At 50.2% G+C, this 20,497-nt stretch overlaps 3 protein-coding genes across 11 annotated transcripts; 2 read left to right on the forward strand and 1 right to left on the reverse strand.

The window, feature by feature from the left end:
• Positions 1–1,368: 1,368 nt before the first annotated feature.
• Positions 1,369–5,441, forward strand: Scrn2 (secernin 2). Of its 6 annotated transcripts, none has more exons than XM_017597394.2 (8): positions 1,369–1,520; positions 1,900–2,073; positions 2,491–2,703; positions 3,579–3,778; positions 4,245–4,460; positions 4,556–4,721; positions 4,804–4,981; positions 5,165–5,441. In XM_017597394.2, exons 2-8 carry the CDS (start codon positions 2,012–2,014, stop codon positions 5,318–5,320), a joined length of 1,191 nt encoding a protein of 396 aa, XP_017452883.1. In that variant the 5' UTR covers positions 1,369–1,520; positions 1,900–2,011; the 3' UTR covers positions 5,321–5,441. The 6 variants fall into 6 exon arrangements, with proteins under 6 accessions (XP_017452883.1, XP_038942318.1, XP_006247404.1 ...); XM_039086390.2 differs by having other exon boundaries at positions 1,388–1,577; positions 2,522–2,703; XM_006247342.5 differs by having other exon boundaries at positions 1,388–1,521; positions 1,899–2,073; positions 2,522–2,703.
• A 651-nt stretch (positions 5,442–6,092) lies between these two features.
• On the reverse strand, positions 6,093–18,337 carry Lrrc46 (leucine rich repeat containing 46). Of its 3 annotated transcripts, XM_006247268.5 has the most exons (9): positions 18,198–18,337; positions 10,348–10,412; positions 10,154–10,259; positions 8,467–8,575; positions 7,950–7,996; positions 7,594–7,703; positions 7,365–7,434; positions 6,935–7,080; positions 6,093–6,521 (listed from the first exon to the last, which is right to left on the reverse strand). In XM_006247268.5, exons 2-9 carry the CDS (start codon positions 10,367–10,369, stop codon positions 6,160–6,162), a joined length of 972 nt encoding a protein of 323 aa, XP_006247330.1. In that variant the 5' UTR covers positions 10,370–10,412; positions 18,198–18,337; the 3' UTR covers positions 6,093–6,159.
• On the forward strand, positions 10,796–19,212 carry Mrpl10 (mitochondrial ribosomal protein L10). Of its 2 annotated transcripts, none has more exons than NM_001109620.1 (5): positions 10,796–10,892; positions 14,233–14,402; positions 16,833–16,997; positions 17,210–17,354; positions 18,091–19,212. In NM_001109620.1, the coding sequence occupies exons 1-5, from the start codon at positions 10,841–10,843 to the stop codon at positions 18,345–18,347; spliced, it is 789 nt and encodes a 262-aa protein (NP_001103090.1). In that variant the 5' UTR covers positions 10,796–10,840; the 3' UTR covers positions 18,348–19,212. The 2 variants fall into 2 exon arrangements, with proteins under 2 accessions (NP_001103090.1, XP_038942817.1); XM_039086889.2 differs by lacking the exon at positions 10,796–10,892 and adding an exon at positions 11,176–11,195 and having other exon boundaries at positions 18,091–19,211.
• Positions 19,213–20,497: the final 1,285 nt, after the last annotated feature.

Below are 20,497 nucleotides of genomic sequence, written 5' to 3' on the forward strand. Positions count from 1 at the left end.
TGACCTCTAGTCTGCACAAACATGCACCTACATGGTCCTGTGCACCTGCACACAGGTATACATACACACAGATAATCTCCCAAAGCCAAAGCTGGAAAATGGTACACAGCAGCAACCATGAGGTGGAAGCTCATAAGATACGGCATCTAGGGTTGAAAATAAAAAAGGGGGCGGGTTGGGGATTTAGCTCAGTGGTAGAGCGCTTGCCGAGCAAGCGCAAGGCCCTGGGTTCGGTCCTCAGCTCCGAAAAAAAAAGAAAATAAAAAAGTGACGAGAAGGAAGGTTCAGCACTTGAGAGTGAATATTGATCTCACAGAAGACCTGAGTTTGGTTCCCACCATCCCTGTCAGGTGGCTCACAACCACCCGTGGCTCCAGCTTTGGGGGGTAGAGCACCCTTTCCTGGTTCCCATGGGAACATGCGCCTCCCTACACATAACCCACACAAACATAGTTACAAAATTTAAAAATGTATTTTATGTGTATTGATGTTTTGCCTGTATGTGTGCCTGAGGACCACATATGTGCCTGGTGTCCATGGAGACCAGAGAGAGCATCGGATTCCCTGAAACTGGGATTACAGACGGCTGTGAGTCACTGTGCAAATGCTGGGAATGGAACCCATGTTCTCAAGAGATGCTAGGTGCTTTTAAGCATCCAACTTTCTCTTTAGCCTCTAAAAATAATTTTTAAAAAAATTAGTAAAATAAAACCGGGTGGTGGCAGCACCTGCCTTTAATCCCAGCAGTTGGAAGACAAAGTCAGACGGATTTCTGTGAGGTTGAGGCTAGCCTAGTCTACAGAGCAAGTTTTAGGACAGCCAGAGCTACACAGAGAAACCCTGTCTCGAAAACAAAAGGGGGGCTGGAGAGATGGCTCAGTGGTTAAGGGTACTGCCTGCTCTTCCAGAGGTCCTGAGTTCAATTCCCAACAAACACACGGTGGCTCACAACCATCTGTGATGGGATCCGATGCTCTCTTCTGGTGTGTCTGAAGACAGCTGCAGTGTACTCATATACATGAAATAAATAAATTAATTTTAAAAAAGAGAACAAAACAAACAAACAAAAACAGTAAAACTTAACCAGAACTTCTTGTGTCTGCCAAGTTTTCCTGGCATTGTCTTTGAAATTCAAGTCAGGAAGGAAGTGGGTAGCGAAAGTTTTTCCTTAATCTCCAGAACCCCCAGCAATGTTGGCTATTCTATGAATTCTTCCTTTTCACTCGGGCTTCTTTTCTTCTTCAGCTCCACCTCCTATTAATGACTATCTGATAAGCCTGAAGGGAAAGCCCAGAACTTAAAGCGGATTTGAAAGGCCACTCCGCTCTGTGAAGTGGTGCTAGCTAGCGCGCACCCTCGTGGAAGATGTTGGCATCGCAGGTGTTCTGTGCTGGCCCCGCCCCCGGGGACAAAGGCCTTCCAGGTCGCCTACCAGAGAACCCGGGTCCAGAGGAACAGATTTGACCTGAAGAGGGGGAAGTGGCGTTCGGAACCGAGTCTGAGGGTCTTGGAGGCAGAGAGTGAGAGACGGAAGCACTGAGAACTTAGAAAGGGTTGGACGGAAGAGAATCGCGAATGTGGGCATGCGCAGGAGCGTGGGATTTTTGGAGCCAGCATTAGTGCCTAGGAACTATTCTTACAGCCAGCCTGGGAGGGTTAGGACTCCAAAGCTGACGCTCTTAACTTGCAGAGTTTGCTCTGTCTCCCGACTCCAAGCCTGTTAGTGCACACACTGCACAGTGCTGTTGTCCCAAAGCGTCAGGCTTTTGACCCTATCTTCTCAGGGTGTATTGGCGGGGAGGGAGGGAGAGTGTCCTAGGCCCCACCTGTGGCCAAGATTGTGGAGAGATTGTGGAGAGGTGGCACTGGAGGGAAGTGAGCATCCCCACTTTTTCGCAGATGGCATCATCGAGCCCCGACGCCCCTTGTTCCTGCGACTGCTTTGTCTCTGTGCCCCCGGCTTCAGCCATCCCAGCTGTAATCTTTGCAAAGAACTCAGACCGGCCCCGAGATGAAGTCCAGGAGGTGGTGTTTATACCAGCAGGCACTCACACCCCTGGGAGCCGACTTCAGGTGGGTTAGGGTTAGGACTTAGAAGGAGTTGGAGGGTTTTGACATTAGTCGTTTTGTAGTGGAAAGAGTATGGACTTTTTTTTTTTTTTTTTTTTTTAAGATTTATTTATTATGTATACAGCGTTGCACCTGAAGAGGGCACCAGATCTCATTACAGATGGTTGTGAGCCACCATGTGGTTGCTGGGAATTGAACTCATGACCTCTGGGTGTCATTAAGACAGTGCTCTGAACCTCTGAGCCATCTCTCCAGCCCCGAGTATGGACTTCGAGTCCACCAACTTGGACCCTTGAGTCGAAGTTAGTCTCTGCTAATTCAGTTTACTCATGTGTGACCTGAAAATAGGACCTTTCTCAGGGCCATTAAAGTGTCCTGGCAACGTAAGTTCTGGGTCTTTTTTTTTTTTTTTTTTTTCAGCGAATTCTTCCTCTCCCTTCTTTACCTCCAGTGCACCTACATCGAGGTGGAACAGGTGTGGAAGACGCATGCTGTCATTCTGAGCCGCCCTTCTTGGCTGTGGGGGGCTGAGATGGGTGCCAATGAGCTTGGTGTCTGCATAGGCAACGAAGCGGTGTGGACCAAAGAACCCGTAGGGGAGGGGGAAGCCCTGCTGGGTATGGATCTACTCAGGTAAGGACCTGCTTGCTCTTCAGTGCTCCACTCCCTCCCACCTAACCCCTGAGTCTATTGGGCTTGTCTCCCTTGGCCTTGCCTTCCTGGTCTTCCTAAGGAGACTACAGTCATATCTTCACAGAACCTCCCTTGGCCTACAGTGCTTTCTTTCTTTCTTTCTTTCTTTCTTTTTTTTAAGTACTTTTTTGTTTGTTTTGTTTTGAGACAAGGTTTCTCTGGGTAGCCTTGGCTGTCCAGGAACTTGCTCTGTAGATTAGGCTGGCCTTGAACTCACAGAGATCCTCCTGCCTGTGTGCCAACACTTGGGACTCAGTACTATTTTTGTTGACTGAAATATTCTATAGTTCTGGTTTATAAGAACTGATAAACACCGGGCAGCTCTGCCTGAGGAGAGGTTCAGGCACTTCTTCCTTGGAGAGTGTTCCAGATCTTTCCATAGAACTCTCAGTTCAAAGCTGGGCAAACATATGGCTTTATTATTGTTTTCGTGTTTGTTTTTGTTTTATGTTTTGAGACAGGGTCTCACAGCATAACTCTGACTGACTTAGAATTTACTATCTAGACCAGGCTGGCCTCAAACTCACAGAGATCTGCCTGCCTCCTGAGTGCTGGGGTTAAAAGTGTGTACCACTACTCTGATTTTTCACTTTGCTTTGGTATTTTTGTCTGCTTGTTTTAATATAAGAAATCACGTAGTATGTAGCTGAGTCTAGAGACGAACTTCTGCTCTTCTTGCCTCCACCCCTTTGGTGGAGTCACAGGCCTGGCCTGTGTGACTGTTTAATGGCATCATTGCAGCTGGGTTGGCTGTGTCACACGGGCTTCTCATCACACCTGTGTGGCTCACTTCTGTGCTCTGACTTTTCTGTCAGGCTGGCTTTGGAACGGAGCAGTACTGCCCAGGCGGCTGTGCACGTGATTGCGGGCTTGCTGGACCGCTATGGGCAGGGAGGCAGCTGCCGGGAGGATCCGGAGCCTTTCTGCTATCACAACACCTTTTTACTGGCTGATCGGACAGAGGCGTGGGTGCTGGAGACAGCTGGGAGGCTGTGGGCTGCTCAGCGGATCCAGGGTAGGAGTCTAGCATAGAGCCTGCCTCCAAGAGGGAACCTAGACCTCCCCAGGTACTGCCCTCCACTTCTGGACGCTACCATTTTGTTCTGAGAGCCTTGGGCAGTGGGAGAGCTGGTGGGCCAGGGGGCGGCCAGGGAGGGATACCCTGGGGACTAGAAATGAACGCACTTAGGAACTCCTTTCTCCTTCACATGGACAAATACTCCCATGCTTTAGCCTGCCCCTTCCTCTGGGTAGCCTTCCTGGATCTCCCTGTGTAGTTAGGGCATTTGCACGCAGCTACCACTTTGCTGTGTCACATCTGTCCCTATGATTTCGTTCTGATTGATTTGTCAGTCTCCTCATCACCATAGGCCCCTTGAAGGCAGGTTGTACTTGTTCAAACTGTCATCTAAGTAGCTCACCCAGGGCCTAGCACATCATGGATGCCCCATAGTGACAAACAAGTTCCTCTTCTTACACAGGAGGTGCCCGAAATATTTCCAACCAACTGAGCATTGGAACAGACATCTCAGCAGAACACCCAGAGCTCCGCAGCCATGCCAAGGCTCAGGGTTGGTGGTCTGGGCAGGGCGTCTTTGACTTTGCGGAGGTCTTCTCCCTGACCCAGCAGCCTGTGCGCATGGAGGCTGCCAAGGCCCGCTTCCGGGCAGGGTGTGAGATGCTGCAGCGACAACAAGGTCTGTGAGTGGTGGGCACGAGGCCACGGTACCCCAGCTGGAGTCTCTCACAGCCCTGGTTGCTAAACCCTCTCTGCCCTCTCCACCCTTGGTAGGGAGCATCACAGCAGAGGTGATGATGGACATCCTCAGGAACAAGGAGAGCGGCATCTGCATGGACTCTGGAGGCTTCCGTACCACAGCCAGTATGGTGTCAGTCCTGCCCCAGGATCCCACAAAGCCTTGTGTTCACTTCCTCACTGCCACACCAGACCCATCCAGGTGAGGGGTGAAGAGGACATACTGTCAGGGACATGACAGGACATTTTCTGATACTTCAGTCCTTCAACCTGTGTCTTAATAGGTCGGTATTCAAACCTTTCATCTTTGAAGTGGGGGTGTCCCAGCCCCCCCAGGTGTTGTCCCCCACTTTTGGAGCCCAGGACCCTGTTCGGATCCTCCCCAGATTCCAGACTCAGGTGGACCGTCGACATTCACTGTATCGTGGACACCAGGCAGCCCTGGGGCTGATGGACGAGCAGGTAACCCCGGGGACTGTGCTGAGGGCAGAGAGGAAATAAATACCTTTCGGATATTCTGGAACCAGAAAGGCCTGGGCCTAGAGGCGGTGGTAGATCTGGGGGAGGTGGGACCTTCAGCTAGTCTTGGGTTTCTCTTGCCTGGGGGAGAGGGTCCACATTTCTCACCTCTGACTTTCCCAACAGGAGCAGGCACAACTGCGGCAAGAGCAGCAGAGTCTGGAGCAGGAGGGCCTGGAGGCTCTCAGAGGACTGCTTACTGGTGAACAGACCCCAGCCCCCCAGGAGCTGGGCAGCCTCTTCCAGGCCTTTGTGGAGAGGGAGCACCAGGTCTATGCTTAAGCATTCTGCAGCTCTGGGGCCAGCTGCCCTCTGTGGTGGGCGCGCTGGGGGTGAATCAGCCATCCCTTCCCCCTGCTCATCTAGGTTCTGAGTGGATTAATAAATGTGTTTTATTTCCTTACTCAGTGAACTGGATCTCAAGTCTATTGAGAAGAGCGGAGCGGGGGGTGGCGGGGTGTCCCAGCAGGCTGGTTGCTAAACCTGTGGTGCCAAGCCATGAACCCCAATGATGGGTGTGGTGGGACCCAACTGTGTGTGGTGGTGGTGGTGTTTTCATGAAGACCCTCATTATGTAGCTATTGGCTGCTATCTGGGTACAATCAGGATTCCAAGATTTAGCCCCTAGCGTGGACTGCATGGTGGCATCTTTAAAACAATTGCTCAGGAAGCAGAGGCAGGCAGATCTCTGGGTTCCAGGCCAGCCTGGTCTACAGAGCGAGTTCCAGGACAGCCAAGGCTACACAGTGAGGCACAATCTTTTTTTTTTTTTTTCTTTTTTCAGAGCTGGGGGCCGAACCCAGGGCCTTGCACTTGCTAGGCAAGCGCTCTACCACTGAGCCAAATCCCCAACCCAGTGAGGCACTATCTTAAAAACAAAAACAAAAACAAAACCACAAAGCTATCTCACTATGAGATAGCAACCTCCTGAGGACCAGCAAGACATCAGAGAAATGCCAGCCCTTTCGGTCATCCCTAAGAGGTTAAGCTGCTTTGAGGGACTGTGTTTTCTGGTTTTGATTCCTTGATTTGACCCCATGTAACATGAAACGCATTCCAAGCCCAGAGACGCTTTATTGGGGCAGGACCTGGGAAGGAGGCCTGTGAGTAGAGGCTGTGCGTTACTTTGTGCCTCTTTTGTTTGTACTTTTTGTCATGCTGGGAGCTGCAGCCAGAGAGGTCTTGGATGCTGTGGCTGCTAGAGCCCCCTTCCTTGCCTGGACAGAGCCTTTCTGGTTCCTGGGAACCTGTTTCTTGGTAGAAGAGGCCATCTGGGTTGAAGAGGTAGCTTTAGGGGCTGCCTCCTTCCCGGGCTCTTCAGTGACAGCAGGGCTGCAGTCCCCAGCCATGGGCACAGCAGGCAGCAGGGGCAGGTCTGTGAGGACAGGCTGTGTCTCCATCCTTGACAAGTGCTCCGTCAGGGCAGCCTGCTGCCTGCGTTCCTGATGCTGATGCAGTTCCTGCTCCAAGTCCTTGAAGAATCCTGGGGGGAGAGGTGTAGTCCTGGGTTCAGCCTGAGGGCCTTGGGCTCAGGGATGTCCCTGGTAAACCACTTGCCATCCCCAGTAAAAGGAGTATCCATCCCCTAGTTAGATCCTGTCCTGATCCAGCCAGAGGTGGATCATTGGCACTCCCTCACTGTTGTGGAGAGCAGGTGGCCCTGAGACTGATGGAAAGTGAGCATGTAACCCCCAGGGACTGTGCCATGCTGGGAGGGTGACACATCCCACCATCCTGAGTGGCACTCTGGAAACAAGAAGGGCCTGGGGTGGAGGAGACCGCAGAGCTGCAGAGAGATCCCTCCACAGAACTAGCTGCCTAGGACAGTGTGGTGTGCTCCCCAGTCTCCTGGGGCGGTGCGAGCCTGGGGAGACTGCAAGGTGTGGAGACAGTCACCTCGCTCTGCGCAGAAGGGGCCATTGAGCTCTGGAAACTCCTCCTCCTCGTCCGAGGATTTGTCCTCCTCATCCGAGGTCCACCGCTCCAGTATAGGCTGCTTGTCCAGGTCCAGGAGCAACGGCAGGGCTCCTATCACCATCTTCCTGTAAGGCAGGGGGAGCAGAGGCTACCCACGAGGGCATCCCTGCTGTGGGACCTGGGAGGGGACCGTGACATGCTGTAGTGCCCATACCTGGACGGGAATAACTTTAGGAGATGGGCCTGGGGTCAGCCTCAAAGAGCAACGGGCTGACTCCCATGAGGTGCTGGATATGGGACTGGAAGGTGACAGACTCAAGTCTAGGGGCAGAGGGTATGAGGACTTGCAGGCTGACAGTGGCTGCCTAGAGCACAGGCGACACTCAGCTCACCTTCTGTCCCTCCTCACCTGTAGCCATCCTGGTTGGTGCAGGGATTTCCACACAGGTTGAGAATGAGAAGGCTCTGGGGGAGCTCATCTGTATGGCAGAAAGAATGGGGTCTCATGCCTGCTCTGTACCACCCGCCAAGAGAGACAGGCATGGGGACTACAGCAAAAATCACAAGGAGCTTGGAGCTGAGAGGGAGGAGGACCCCACGTAGGACACATTGCGTGTACCCGGGCAAGGTGTTCCTACCTAGCTTCAGTGTTTCTATCAGGTTCTCAGAAAGGTCCAGAAACTGGAGGTACTGCAGGTCAAGGAGGTTTTCCACGTGCCTGATTTGGTTTCCTGCCAGAGACAGGAAGCTGCAAGGGAGAAGGGAGGGACAGAGACAGGGCTGAGCTACAGGACTGCTGGAGGAGGAGGACGGAAGTGGGAGGAGGCACCAGGTACCTAGGCTCCCTGCCGGCTGACAAGTGGGGACTCAAAGTCTCGTGGGGTGAGGGAAGCAGGGCCAGACTCAGAGAGCCCAAGCCAGTTCTAGGGGTGTAGCCAGTTTCTTGCCATCTGCCACCCACCCCTTACTCCTTCCCTGCGTTGGTCCCACATACCGCAGGGAGGTGATGCACGCCAAGTTCTCAATGCGCTGGATCTTATTCTGCAGGAAGAAACCAGGGTGGGGAAACCAAAGTAAGGCAGCTGGGTGGAAAGTCTTTTGAAGGGGATGAAGGTCTAAGAGCATGTCTACTCTCAGGAGCTCAGGAAAGATGGGGTAGGAATCAGTCTTTTTGCTTTGTGTTTTTGAAATGAGGTTTCTTTGTGTAGCCCTGACTGTCCTGGAACTCACTGTGTAAACCATACTGGCCTCAAACTCACAGAGATCTGCCTGACTCTGCGCCCCACCCCACCCCACCCCCCCAGTGCTGGAATTAACAGTGTGTGCCACCACCACCCAGCCAGAAATCAGTGCTTCAATTCAGGAGAATTCCTGATTCATTTGGGAATGTTCTCCTGACCAAAACACCAGAAATGCAAACAAAGCTGTTCAGCTGTTTTCAGATTAGACAGACTAAGTGCACAGCAGGGAGGGGACGGAAGTGTGGGGTAGGGGGTTGGGGAGGGCTTTACCGATTGCAGGTAAAGGCTGTGAATATTCCGGAGACGCTCTAAATTCCCGATACAGGTAATCCCTTCCCCATCCAGGCGGACAGTCTCCAGATCGTCGAGAGTGTGAAACCTGGAGGACAGTAAGCAGGGTGCTATGCTAGGGTTCATACCTGTGGCCTTCAGTAGATAGGAGGGAGAGAAGAGGACATGTTTCAAGGAAAGGAGGAAGGCTGAGTGGCTTTGAGATGTCAAGGACAGCTTTGAGACACTAGTCTAAGTCATGAGACTGGCTGGTTTCAGACACATGGCTCTCCAGTGGTGGCACTGAAAAAGCCAAGCACAAGCCCTCTGGATAACTGGTTGGTGGCTCTTCATGCTTCCTAGAGATTCAGAACAAGAGAAGCTTTCCTTGGTGGAAGCAAGGCTGATAAGGATAGATGCAGAAATACTCTCATGTCTCCTGGCCAGACCTTTCTCCCTTTTGAATGATCATGGAAGGAAAATCACTTCTATTCTTACTCTCATTATTTCCAAATTTACTGAGCAGCCTCCAGACAAATGACATAGGTCCTTGCCCATCATTATTAAGGAAACCAGGGAGATGTCTATGACAAGTGGATGCCAGAGGTGGGTACAAGAAACTAAGAGTTGAGCTGTATACCAACTCCAGACTGGGGGGGATCAGGAGCTTCCTAGAGAAGGTGACCAATGCAGAGGCAATGAGAGGGGCAAGGGAAAGGGGACAAGGAAGCATTTCAAGCAGAGCAAACAGTGCATGCATGCGCTAATCCAGCCTGTCTTGGTCTTGTGCCTGTGAATCCTTTGGGTACCGGAAGATTCAGATTCTAATTCAGTAGGTTTGAGACGGGTATCCTCTTTTCTCTCTCTTAAAGGCAGAGAGCTTCGTGTAGCCCTGGGTGGCCTCAGGCTTTCTATGTTGCTGAGGAGGATGGTCTTGAACTTCAGATCTTCCTGCCACGACCTCTCGAGTGTCAGGATTACACCACAGCCAGTTGTGGTTCTTAGCAATGTGTCAAGTGAGCTATATACCCTGTGGAAATTCTTCATTTCTAGCAAGCCAAGCTCTCAGGTGATGTCAAACTGCTCTGACTAACAAGGGGCAAGAACATAGTGTGAGGGCTGGAGAGGTGGCTCAGAGGTTAAGAGCACTGGCTGTTCTTCCAGAGGTCCTGAGTTCAATTCCCAGCAACCATATGGTGGCTCATAACCATGTGTAATGGGATCTGGTGCCCTCTTCTGGCTGCAGGCAGATATGCATTGCATACATAATAAAAATATTTAAAAAAAAAGAACACAGTATGAGAAATTGCACACTTGTGGAGCGTGGCTGTAAGGTTGGTTTATGTTTTTGGATTTTATTCTAGCTGTAATAGGTTGCTGAGGAAGTTTCTACCAGGGAGTAACTAGATTTATCATTTATAACAATCACTGGGGCAACAACAGTGTGGGGAGGCCAGACTGGGAACTGGGCGGAGAATTTTGGGGTTTGCTAAGTAGTAGTGGCCTCCAAGGCAGCTGAGGATGTACGAAAAATCGTCTTTAAGGAGTAAAAACCAATTGGAAAGTAATACTGATCGGTGCATGGAATAACTTAAGAGACAATCATGAGTTGCGAAGTCTGTATAGCTCAGCAACCTGAACATCAGTGTTTCCGTTTTCTATTACCCTTTCCTTCCCGTCCACTCACATCTTTTCTGACAGGTCTTCATCTTCAGGGAAGGTCAAGTTCCGCTTGGTGATAAGGGCTTCAGTAATGTGGACACCTTCCTCGGTTTTCTGGGTAGCATTCTTAGCTGGGGAAAGACGAGCCTTTTGTCACCTGTGTTCATTTTTTGGAGACCCGACCTTCCTGTTGACCAACTGTTCTGTCCGTCAACTCACCTTCCTGCTTGTCTCCTGGCATGATCTAAAACAGCGGCTGCTTGAGGCAGATCGACGAAGAAAAGCTGTGAAGGTTAGACGGTTGGGAGGGTTGAACCCAGGTTAGAGGGAAGACTAAGGAGATAAGGACAGGGGGTTCTGAGGGTTGTTGGGGGTGCGGTGGAAGATAGGAGTAAATAGGAGCGAAGGATCTGGAGTTACAGGTGTGTGGCGTGGCTTTACTGGCCTTAAACTGAAAGGACCAGAACGATGAAAAAGAACCGTTCCTTGAAGGCTCGCGTCGTTGCTAGGAGACAGGACGCCAGGTCTGACGGACCCAGGGCGGGGGGTGGGGAGGAGTGAGGGCGGGCACCACAGACCCAGCTCTACGCATGCGGATAGCTGCTTCATCCGGCGGCACGCCCGCTGTTTCCGGCCCTGGGTTTTCACTGATGCCCCACAATCCTTAGCTACTTCCGCCTCCGGACAACCCTCATGGGAACTTCCTGTAAGGATGGCTGCGGCGGTGGCTTGCATACTCCGAGGAGGTCTCCCGCCCCGGGCGGGTAAGGAGTGGCCCAGGGCCCCACTGCACACAGGCTGGCGCTCTCTAGCCCTCGCCTCCCTCCTTTCCTTCTGACCTTTCCCGTAATCCCTGGCCGTCGACAGCTCTCGGAGACCCTGCCACTTTGACTGGGTCCAGTTACCAGCCTGTGACATCCCTTCCACAACTCCGCCCCCCAAACTGGGAATCATAGCAACGCTGTCACCAAAACTGTTTATTCTTACACCCCAGGACTCCGCTTTGGATTTTTCTAACCCTTCGCTCAGTTCTTACTCCTGACCCCGGAGAGTCCTTGCCAGAAATTGTATGTAGTTTTTCTTAAGGTCTTAGCCCAAACACAGACTCGGGTCTTCTCCCAACTACCCTCTCCATAAAGCAGGTTCCTCGGTAAAATCTTTTGCTTGTATCTTGATTATTGACATTCCCGCTCAGTCAATTCAGTCTAGTTTTGCCGATGCACTTGTCTCGTCTGCGATGTTAAACTTCACGGAGAGCTAGCAAGTGGCATGCATTAGGCACTTAGGGAGCAAACTTGACACCAAACTGTAGGATTGTAATGAATGTTTTACGCTCATTGCTTCAAAGCAAAGGCCCCTTGAGAGGAAGGCATTTTTACTCTCTTAAGAATTATTTATGTATAGGAGTGCATGGTAGCAGTCTTCAGACACACCAGAAGAGGCATCAGATCCCATTACAGATGGTTGGGAGCCACCGTGTGGTTGCTAGGAATTGAACTCGTGGCCTCTGGTAGAGCAGTCAGTGCTCTTAACCACCGAGGGAGGCATTATTAACCCCTCTTTACAGAAAAGCACACGGAAGTTTGGACCAGCTAATAACACTATTTTAGAGTGGAGCCTAAAATCCAGTTCCGTCTCATTCCAAAGGCACTCTTAATAGACCTTGTGCTCCTTAACAATAAAAACCTCTCACCTTGGCAATCTTCCATATTCCCTTGAGTCTTCTAGATGCTCCTTTCCCTGAGAACCTACACTGTTGGTCTTTATGTCAGGGAGAGTCACTTTGGCTCAGAGCTTTGGCGTATTTCCTTAGTTGCTGAGGGGCCTTTTCCTTCCTTCCTTCCTTCCTTTCTTTCTTTCTTTTTTTAAAGATTTATTTATTTATTATGTATATAGTGTTCTGCCTGCATGTATGGTTGTGAGCCACCATGTGGTTGCTGGGAATTGAACTCAGGACCTGTGGAAGAGCAGCCGGTGCTCAGAGGTTTCTCTCCAGCCCCTGAGGGGCCTTTCAAGTTTTTCCTGTCAGCAAGATTGTGCCATTGGGCACAAAAAAGTCAGAGGGCAGCTTACATGCCTCTTGCCTACCATAGGGGTTTCCAAGGGTCGAGTTCAGACTGTCCGGCTTGGTGGTGAGTGCATTAATTGTACTGGATGAGTCATCTCTCAGGCCCTTAATTTTGCATTTTGAGTCAAGGTCTCACATTACTGAGTTTAATGGGGAACTCGGATCATAGGCGTTCACCACCACATCCGACCTGAAGACTTTTTTGGGAGAGTTGTGAGGATGTTGTAATATGTTTTTATTACCCCCTTCTTGCTTCAAGTTAAGAGCCTCAGAGCCATGGGATAGAGACATCATTATGGGGAGGGTTTATTAAAATACAACTTGCTGGATCCCACTACCAAGGTTTGGATTTCACAGGCCTAGAACAGGCAGGAAAGTATGTAGGTTCCCAGGCAAAGCTGACGTTGGTGGCTTGATGGAGAGGTTTGTGCTTCAAGAACTGCCGCTTAAAGCGAGGATTAGCTTTCCTTCACTTGCTCCATTTTTCTTGCTACTAGCGATGGAACCTTGGGCTGGGCAGGTAGACTAGTTCTGTCCCTCTTAGTTGCAGTCCCAGCCCAGATGACTGTTTTATGATTAAAGTTTTACTGGAGCACAGACTCGTTGTTACAAGTTGTTTGTGGGCACTGGTTTTCAGTTAGTTGGTTGGTTTTTGTACATCTTACTTATGTGTCTTGACAGCCGGTCTCCCTGTGCGTTCCCAGCCAGCCTGGCACTCAGATACAGCTGCCTCTAACTCCAGAGCCCTAAGAGTGAAGACGTGCACACCATGCCCAGCTTGCCTCGTCATCTTCACTGGCCCACAGTGCAGCACTGGCTGGCATAGAGCTCAAAGGCATACATTTGTCGACTAATCTGGCCTTAACCTTGGGGCAGTCCTGCCTCTGTTTTCTGAGTGCTAAGTTATATGCGTGTTCCACCATTATTAATGATAACCTAGGTTATCATTATTAATAATTTATTTTGTGTTTTGATTACATATACACACAGGCACACCCCACATTTCTGCCTGGTGCTTGCAGGTGTCAGAAGAGGGCTTTAGCTCCTCTGGAACTGGAATGACAGGGGCTTGGGAGTCATCATATAGGTGCTGAGAAGTGAGCTCAGGTTCTCTTATAGGAGCAAAAAAGTGCTCTTAACCAGAGCCATCTCTCCAGCCCCAACCATGCCTAGGCTTTTATGGCTTCTCTTAGCAGAGTTGAGTGACAGACTATTTAAACCCCCAAACTTAAAATATTTATTCTTTGGCCATTTAAGGAAAGGTTTTTCTTAATCCTCTCCCCATATGCTTTATTTGTTAATTTAAACATTTTTTTTCTTTCTGAGGTGGTCTTGTAATGCGTCTTACTAATGGCAATTCTGCCTTTGCCTCCTAAGTGTTTGAATTACAGTGTGCACGCGCTTCCTGGCTCTCCATTTCCTTTGTACTTTTTTTTTTTTTTTTTTTTTTTTTTTTGGTTCTTTTTTTCGGAGCTGGGAACCAAACCCAGGGCCTTGCGCTTCCTAGGCAAGCGCTCTACCACTGAGCTAAATCCCCAACCCCTCCTTTGTACTTTTAAAAGACTTTATCTTGTGAAAAAGAAAATCTTTTAAAATTCTAGGGCTATATGTAAAGAGGGCTTGTAGAGGGCTGGGTCTGGAGTCTACTTGGTAGAGTGCTGGCCAGCGTGCGTGGAGCCCTGTATTTAATCCCCAACACGCTTAAAGCGGGCATAGTGACATACACCCACAGTCCTAAAGACAGCACACGGGGAGTGGGCGGTGAGTTCAAGACAGCCTGGGCAATATGAGATCCTGTCTAAAAACAAACAAACAAACAAGAAGTAACAGCATCAGAAACCTGGAGAAAGGAGTGTCTTAAGGCATTGAGCCTGCTAGGGTCACCCACTAAAAGGAGAAGAGCTTTTTTGTGTGTGTGCCATGTCTAGCTCTGTGAACCATGCCTTTCTCTGTGGAAGTGGAGGTGTTCTTTTTGTTGGTTGAAGACAAGCTAGGTCCTCCAAGGAGCTGTATCTTATGTTGCCATCTCCCCTCAGGTTGGCTGCCTACCCTCCAGCCTGTGCGCCATGGCTCCAAGGCCGTGACCCGCCACCGTCGAGTCATGCACTTTCAGCGTCAGAAGCTAATGGCTATAACTGAGTATATTCCTCCCAGACCTGCCGTCAGCCCGAGATGCCTGCCTCCTCCTCCCAAGCCCCCCAAGGAGGTAAGGCAGCTCAGTGCATGTTACTTGGTAGTGGGCTGGTGACGCTGGACTCGAAGCCCCGTGGTTACTCACGTCAACAATTCACCTTCCCACCTCGAGCCCAAGGTTCAAATAGTGTGTGTGTGTGCGTGTGTGTGCGTGTGTGTGCGTGTGTGTGCGTGTGTGTGCGTGTGTGCGTGTGTGTGTGTGTGTGTGTGTGTGTGTGTGTGTACACTTGCCTCTGCTCATGGGTGGAGGACAGAGGGCAACTTTCAGTTCTCTCTTAACAGCTTGTAGTCTCTTGTTTCTGCCATGTTTCATGATCCTAACTGGCCCACAAGTTTCTGGTCAGTTCTCCTGTCTCACCGCAAGAGCGCTGTGATTGCAGATGTGTGGGGCCACCTCAGGCTTTTTTACGTGAGTTCTGGGGGTTGAAATCAGATTGTCAGGCTCTCACGGCAGGCACTTTTACTCTCTGAGTCTCTCACCCATTCCAGATCCTTTTTTTTTTTTTTTTTTTTTTTTTTTTTGGTTCTTTTTTTCGGAGCTGGGGACCGAACCCAGGGCCTTGCGCTTCCTAGGCAAGCGCTCTACCACTGAGCTAAATCCCCAGCCCCCAGATCCTTTATAGTAAAATATAACTTGGTTCTGCATTGGTGCCATACTCTGCATTGCCTGGGCCGTCTGCATTTTCTGTAGTTTTTACTTGTCTCCCAAAAAAGCATCTGGAAGCTTTACAAGTCTGTGGGCGCAATTTTTTTTTTTTTTTTTTTTTTTTTTTTTTTGAGGCATGGAGTCATAGGACCCTGCTCCTCAGTTGCTGAATTCATGTGTTCTCACCTTAGCCTCGGGGATGTGGAGATTACAGGTGTGAGCTACCACACCCCACTCTTTCTTGCTTTAAAGGAGCCAAAGCTTCCATGTTTTCCCTGAGCGGTGATAGAAGCTGCTAGGGATGGTGTCACAAGCCTCCAATGTTAGCAGTTAGGAGGTGGAAGCTGGAGGATCAGTTGTCCAGGGTCCCCCTTGGCCATATAGGGAGTTCAAGGCCGGTTGGCACTAGATGACAAGCTGTTTTGAGCAAGCAAACAAACTGGGTGGGGCAGCACATACCTTTAATTCTAGCACTCAGAAGGCCGAAGCAAGAAGATTGCTTATGAGTTCTAGGCTAGCCTTGTCTACTTAATTAGCTTCAGACCATCTCAGACTATAAGGAGGCCCTGTCTTCAATTAAAAAAAAAAAAAAAAGGCGGGGTTGGGGATTTAACTCAGTGGTAGAGTGCTTGCCTAGCAAGCTCAAGGCCCCAAGGCCCTGGGTTCGGTCCTCAGCTAGGGAGGGGGGGGGAGCGCGGCATGAAGAAACAGCTCAGCAGTTACTGGTTCTTCCAGAGGACCTAGGGTGGATCCTAAACACACACAAGCCAGCTCATAACTGTCCGTAATGTCCTTCTAGGGTACTGCATACATAGGGTGCACACATGCATATAGATTTATTTTATTTATTTTATGTATGTGAGTACACTGTATCTGTCTTCAGACACAGCAGAAGAGGGCATTGGATCCCATTACAGATGGTTGTGAGCCACCATGTGGTTGCTGGGATTTGGACTCAGGACCTCTGGAAGAGCAGTTAATGCTCTTAACCGCTGAGCCATCTCTCCAGCCCCACATAATTTTTTTTTTTTTTTTTGGTTCTTTTTTTCGGAGCTGGGGACCGAACCCAGGGCCTTGCGCTTCCTAGGTAAGCGCTCTACCACTGAGCTAAATCCCCAGCCCCATAATTTTTTTTAAAAAAAGAAAATGGAGTCCTCGGCTAGAGAGGTAAAGGCACTTTCTGCTAAGCCTGGGTTCTAGGGACCAGACTCATTTCCTCCAGACTTGATGACAACTTGATGACAAGTGTCTTTGCCCACTGAGCCATCTTTCAGTACCCCTGTCATACTAGGCATTGAACCACATACTGGACAAGGGGCCTGCAGACAAATTTTCCTGAGCCTTTATTTTAACTTTTCTCTTGAGAGAGCCTTTAATTCAATTTCAAATTTCGGCCTTTTCTTTTATTCTGTAGCTCAAGCAGGCCTTGAACTTCTGATTTTCTTGCCTCAGCCTCCTGAGTAGCTAGAATTAGCTTTACAGGCTTGTATTACTACAGTCTATAATGAAGCAACTTTTGTTAAATATGATAGCACAGGTTTCCTGACAAGGTATCTGGAGAACAGTCAGTGCTCTGAAGTTTGCAGACACTGCTCTGAGACCTGCAGTCCTCTAGGGGAAGTAGAAGGGTTATGGTGGGGGTGCTCCATGCTGTAGGCATCAGGTCCAGCTCCCCTACCCGTTCTCCAGTTTGTTACACATTCTGGCATCACTGAGCACTCGGTTGCCTGTGTGGGGAAAGGGAGGGTGCCAGACCACCTTCGTGTCTCCTCAGCCATTCATTCCTTCCTGCTACAGGAGTCAGGCCTCATCCGGCTCCTGCGTCGAGATATAGCAGCAGTTTTTCGGGACAACCGAATGATAGCTGTCTGTCAGAACGTGGCCTTGAGTGCAGAGGACAAGCTTCTCCTGAGGCACCAGCTTCGGAAACACAAGATCTTCATCAAAGTCTTCCCCAGCCAGGTAGGGTGGCCTGGCTCAGGCCTGTCTTCTCTCATGCCTGCTGGCTGCCCACACAGGGCACTTCCAACTTCTGTCTAGGCAGCCTGGGCCAGCTGCCCTAGAGCCTAAACTGTGGGTGGGGGCTGAGGAGACCCTTGGTTGCAGTCAGCTTGGCACAGCCTGTGACTAAGAATCCTGTTGTCCTCCATTAATCATTCTTTCTGTGAACCCAGGTCCTAAAGCCTTTTCTAGAAGATTCCAAATACCAAAACCTGCTACCCCTTTTTGTTGGACACAATCTGCTGCTGGTCAGTGAAGAGCCCAAGGTGAAGGAAATGGTGCGGATCTTAAAGAGCGTTCCTTTCCTGCCACTGCTGGGTGAGTGGGCTGCCCTGCCTGGTAGAGCTGGGCCACAGTAGGTTGGGTGGGGACTGAGGGTGGCACTCAGCACCTGCGCTGTGGTGCTGGAAGAGATGTGCCCCCCCCCCCCCTTATCTGAGATAAGAAAAAAGTATCTCAGCTGAGGTACAGAGCTGTGACCAATGTGTGTTGGGGTTCATTGTGCCTGTGACCCCAGAAAATTCAGATTTCCTGGGAACCTGTATTTAATACCCCAGCACACACTCCATGATTTTCTTTTTTCTTTTTTTTTTTCTTTTCTTTTTTTCGGAGCTGGGGACCAAACCCAGGGCCTTGCGCTTCCTAGGCAAGCGCTCTACCACTGAGCTAAATCCTCAACCCCCATGATTTTCTTTCGCACTGTTTTATTGCTAACCACACAGAGTATGCAGTGCCCCATCCTCCTGGTTTGTAAGTGTCAGACCATTGGCGGTGCTGTGCGGGCCGCTCCTCCAACCGTCGTCAGCACTGTGCGTCTTCAGAGACGTTTACGAGCCACTGACGTTAGGGGGTTTGAGACTTGGTGGAGGCTTATGCATGTTTTCAAGGAGAGAGGAGAAGGGTGGATTCCCAACTGTGGGCTGAGGCGCAAGTGTGGCTCTGATTTTAAGACCAAGTGGGAGGGGGGAAGGCATGGGGAGCAGACTCTTGGGTTCGGATGATGTTTCTCAAGAAGGACGTTTGCAGGGAGCCTGCTGACCCTCTGCTCTTGCAGGTGGCTGCATTGATGACACCATTCTCAGCAGGCAGGGGTTCGTAGAGTATGCCAAGCTGCCCAGCCTGGACCGGCTACAGGGGGAGCTGGTGGGGGGGCTTACTCACCTCACGGCCCAGACCCGCTACCTGCTTCAGCACCAACCTGTCCAGCTGACCTCCCTGTTGGATCAGTACGTCAGACAGCAGCACGAGGGAGATTGTGCTACGTCAACCGAGGGGAAGCCACATCCTCCGGACCCTGCTCCAGATTCCTAGCTGACCTGCTTTACCCTGCTCTGCCCATAAACACACTTTGTCCCTGTTGTCTGTCTTGTTGTCTGGCAGAGATCTAAAAGAATTTGGAGTGTGGGAGTGGCCTTGTGTGACTTGGCTCTCATTCACAATGACCTCCTTGGGGACAGGCCTCTTGATGATACAGAGAAATTCCATTCCATAGTGAGGCTGCCCAATGTCCTCGGTTTCACTGATCACTGTCTTTAGTTGTTCCAACTAGGGACCCGATAGGAGCAGTCTCCTTCAGTTCTCCTGGCACAAGGCAGAGAGGATGGAGACCGTCTTGCCCAGCTCCTCGCCCACTATCCCTTGCTCTGTTTTCCCAGCCCACCTTCTTGGTTGCTCATGCCATGGTGCACCAGTTAGGAAGACTTGTGAATGGCACCTGCTGAATCTTGTGCCAAGCACAGATGCCAGCTCCTTTAGTCCCTACATTCAGGAAACCACAGAGGAGTTTGAGTTCTGGAAAAGGTCTTGAATTCGGTTCTCTGAGGCCTCAAATTCTCAAAGTAGAACTTCTTCATAAAGTTACTCACGAGTGGGTCCTGGTTGGCTCAGACTTTGGTGTTCCACCCTTCGGGTGTGCTGGGCTTCATAATAAAAATAAAATACCTTTTATTGACTTCTTTTTAAAGATTTATGTGTAAAACTGTGCCTAAGGGGGTGGATAGATGGCTCAGTAGTTAAGAGCACTGACTGCTCTTCTAAAAGACCTAGGTTCAATTCCCAGCAGCCACATGGTGGCTCACAACCATCAGTAGTGAGGTCTGATGCCCTCTTCTGGTGTGTCTGAAGACAGATACTGTGTACTCACAGACATAAATAAATAAGTCTAAAAAAACCAAACTGCCTACGTTTATATCTGTGTACCATGTGTGTGCCTGGCGCCCACAGAGGTCAGAAGGCATTGATCTGGACCTAGAGTTCCTGGTGGTGGTGAGCCACCATGTGGGTGGGAGGTTGAACCTGAGTCCTCTGGAAGAACAAGTGTTACAGCCGAGTCTCCAGGTCTGAACTCTTGATCTTACAAAGTTATTGTCTGGGTTATTTAAAGTCCTCTCTAAATCCTCACTTTCCTTTCTTAAAACCATTTTCCCTAGTTACCTGTCCTTACAGATACAACACCTAACATGCTTTTCCTTATGAAGACTGGGGGAACTAGAATTTTTATTTAACATGGGCTCTGGGGGCTGTGGCAAGAGGCCCTCCTGAGTCTTCTAACCTGTGGCCTGCCATTGTCCTTGATCCTGAATGGATCAGGGTTGAATGTGGAGCACTTCTTAGTATTCCTTCCCAGACTTGGAGCAGTGCCCCAGCGTCTTTAATCCTGGACAGTTGAAGATCTGCAGCAGCCATCCTCTGGCCTGAGCCAGGACCAACTTCCCACAATCCCCACCTCTGCAGATGCCCAGGGATACTCAATCATTTAAAAGGCCCTTAAGGCTCTGGATGTCAGAGTAGCTCCTCCTGGTGCCACTTCATGGCTCTGCCTCCAGAGGCCTGCCTGGTGCTGCCCAGGGCACCCCTCCCTCCTGGGAGGCAGATCCAAGCTGAGGTTTTGAAGGGAGCCCAGACAGCAGCTATCTGTGTGGTAAGACTGGAAAGGGGGAGCAGACCATTGGCCCACACCATCTCTAAGGCCACATACCAGCTTCCTGTCATACCCAGATCTTACCAGTGCTACCATTTCTAGGGCACCAAACCTGTTACTATGCTCATCCATTTGGATGAATTGTAGGTCTGTGTCAAGAGACAATTCTTAATTACTTCAGCAACTGAACATAGTGGGATAAAAGTGTTTGAGAGTCAGGGGAGGAACACCCAAATTGGCTTTCTTTTATAACTGCCAACCTGTGACTGCTAGCTGTTCCCACCTCAGAGATTTGCTGCACCCACACTTCCTAATTGCCATGGGCTGACCCGGTAGGGCATTGCTCTCAATGAAGAGCCTCTGTGGGGCTTCTGCTGTCCCTCTTGTCTGCTGACTGTGCTCCTGGCACAGATTGTCATGTCCCAGAGTGTGTGGGGGTGGGGTGGGAGGGTGTCTCTGTCCCCAGTCAACCTGATATCCTTGCTGGTCCGAAATGTGCCATCTATTTCAGGTGTAAATCGAGAGGCAGGGTGAATAAGGA

This window comes from Rattus norvegicus, chromosome 10 (genome assembly GCF_036323735.1).
Source record: "Rattus norvegicus strain BN/NHsdMcwi chromosome 10, GRCr8, whole genome shotgun sequence".
Classification (NCBI taxonomy): domain Eukaryota; kingdom Metazoa; phylum Chordata; class Mammalia; order Rodentia; family Muridae; genus Rattus; species Rattus norvegicus.

Excerpts from the sequence above, each read along its gene's own strand:
- Scrn2 (XM_039086390.2), top strand. The coding sequence starts at position 1,900 with ATGGCATCATCGAGCCCCGACGCCCCTTGTTCCTGCGACTGCTTTGTC. Across the intron at positions 2,704-3,578 it reads CTGGGTATGGATCTACTCAG|GCTGGCTTTGGAACGGAGCA; the intron begins GTAAGGACCTGC and ends CTTTTCTGTCAG. Across the intron at positions 4,461-4,555 it reads GATGCTGCAGCGACAACAAG|GGAGCATCACAGCAGAGGTG; the intron begins GTCTGTGAGTGG and ends CACCCTTGGTAG.
- Lrrc46 (XM_006247268.5), bottom strand. The coding sequence starts at position 10,369 with ATGCCAGGAGACAAGCAGGAAG. Across the intron at positions 10,260-10,347 it reads GCCAGGAGACAAGCAGGAAG|CTAAGAATGCTACCCAGAAA; the intron begins GTGAGTTGACGG and ends GTCTTTCCCCAG. Across the intron at positions 7,997-8,466 it reads ACAGCCTTTACCTGCAATCG|AATAAGATCCAGCGCATTGA; the intron begins GTAAAGCCCTCC and ends TTCTTCCTGCAG.
- Mrpl10 (NM_001109620.1), top strand. The coding sequence starts at position 10,841 with ATGGCTGCGGCGGTGGCTTGCATACTCCGAGGAGGTCTCCCGCCCCGG. Across the intron at positions 10,893-14,232 it reads AGGTCTCCCGCCCCGGGCGG|GTTGGCTGCCTACCCTCCAG; the intron begins GTAAGGAGTGGC and ends ATCTCCCCTCAG. Across the intron at positions 16,998-17,209 it reads TCAAAGTCTTCCCCAGCCAG|GTCCTAAAGCCTTTTCTAGA; the intron begins GTAGGGTGGCCT and ends CTGTGAACCCAG.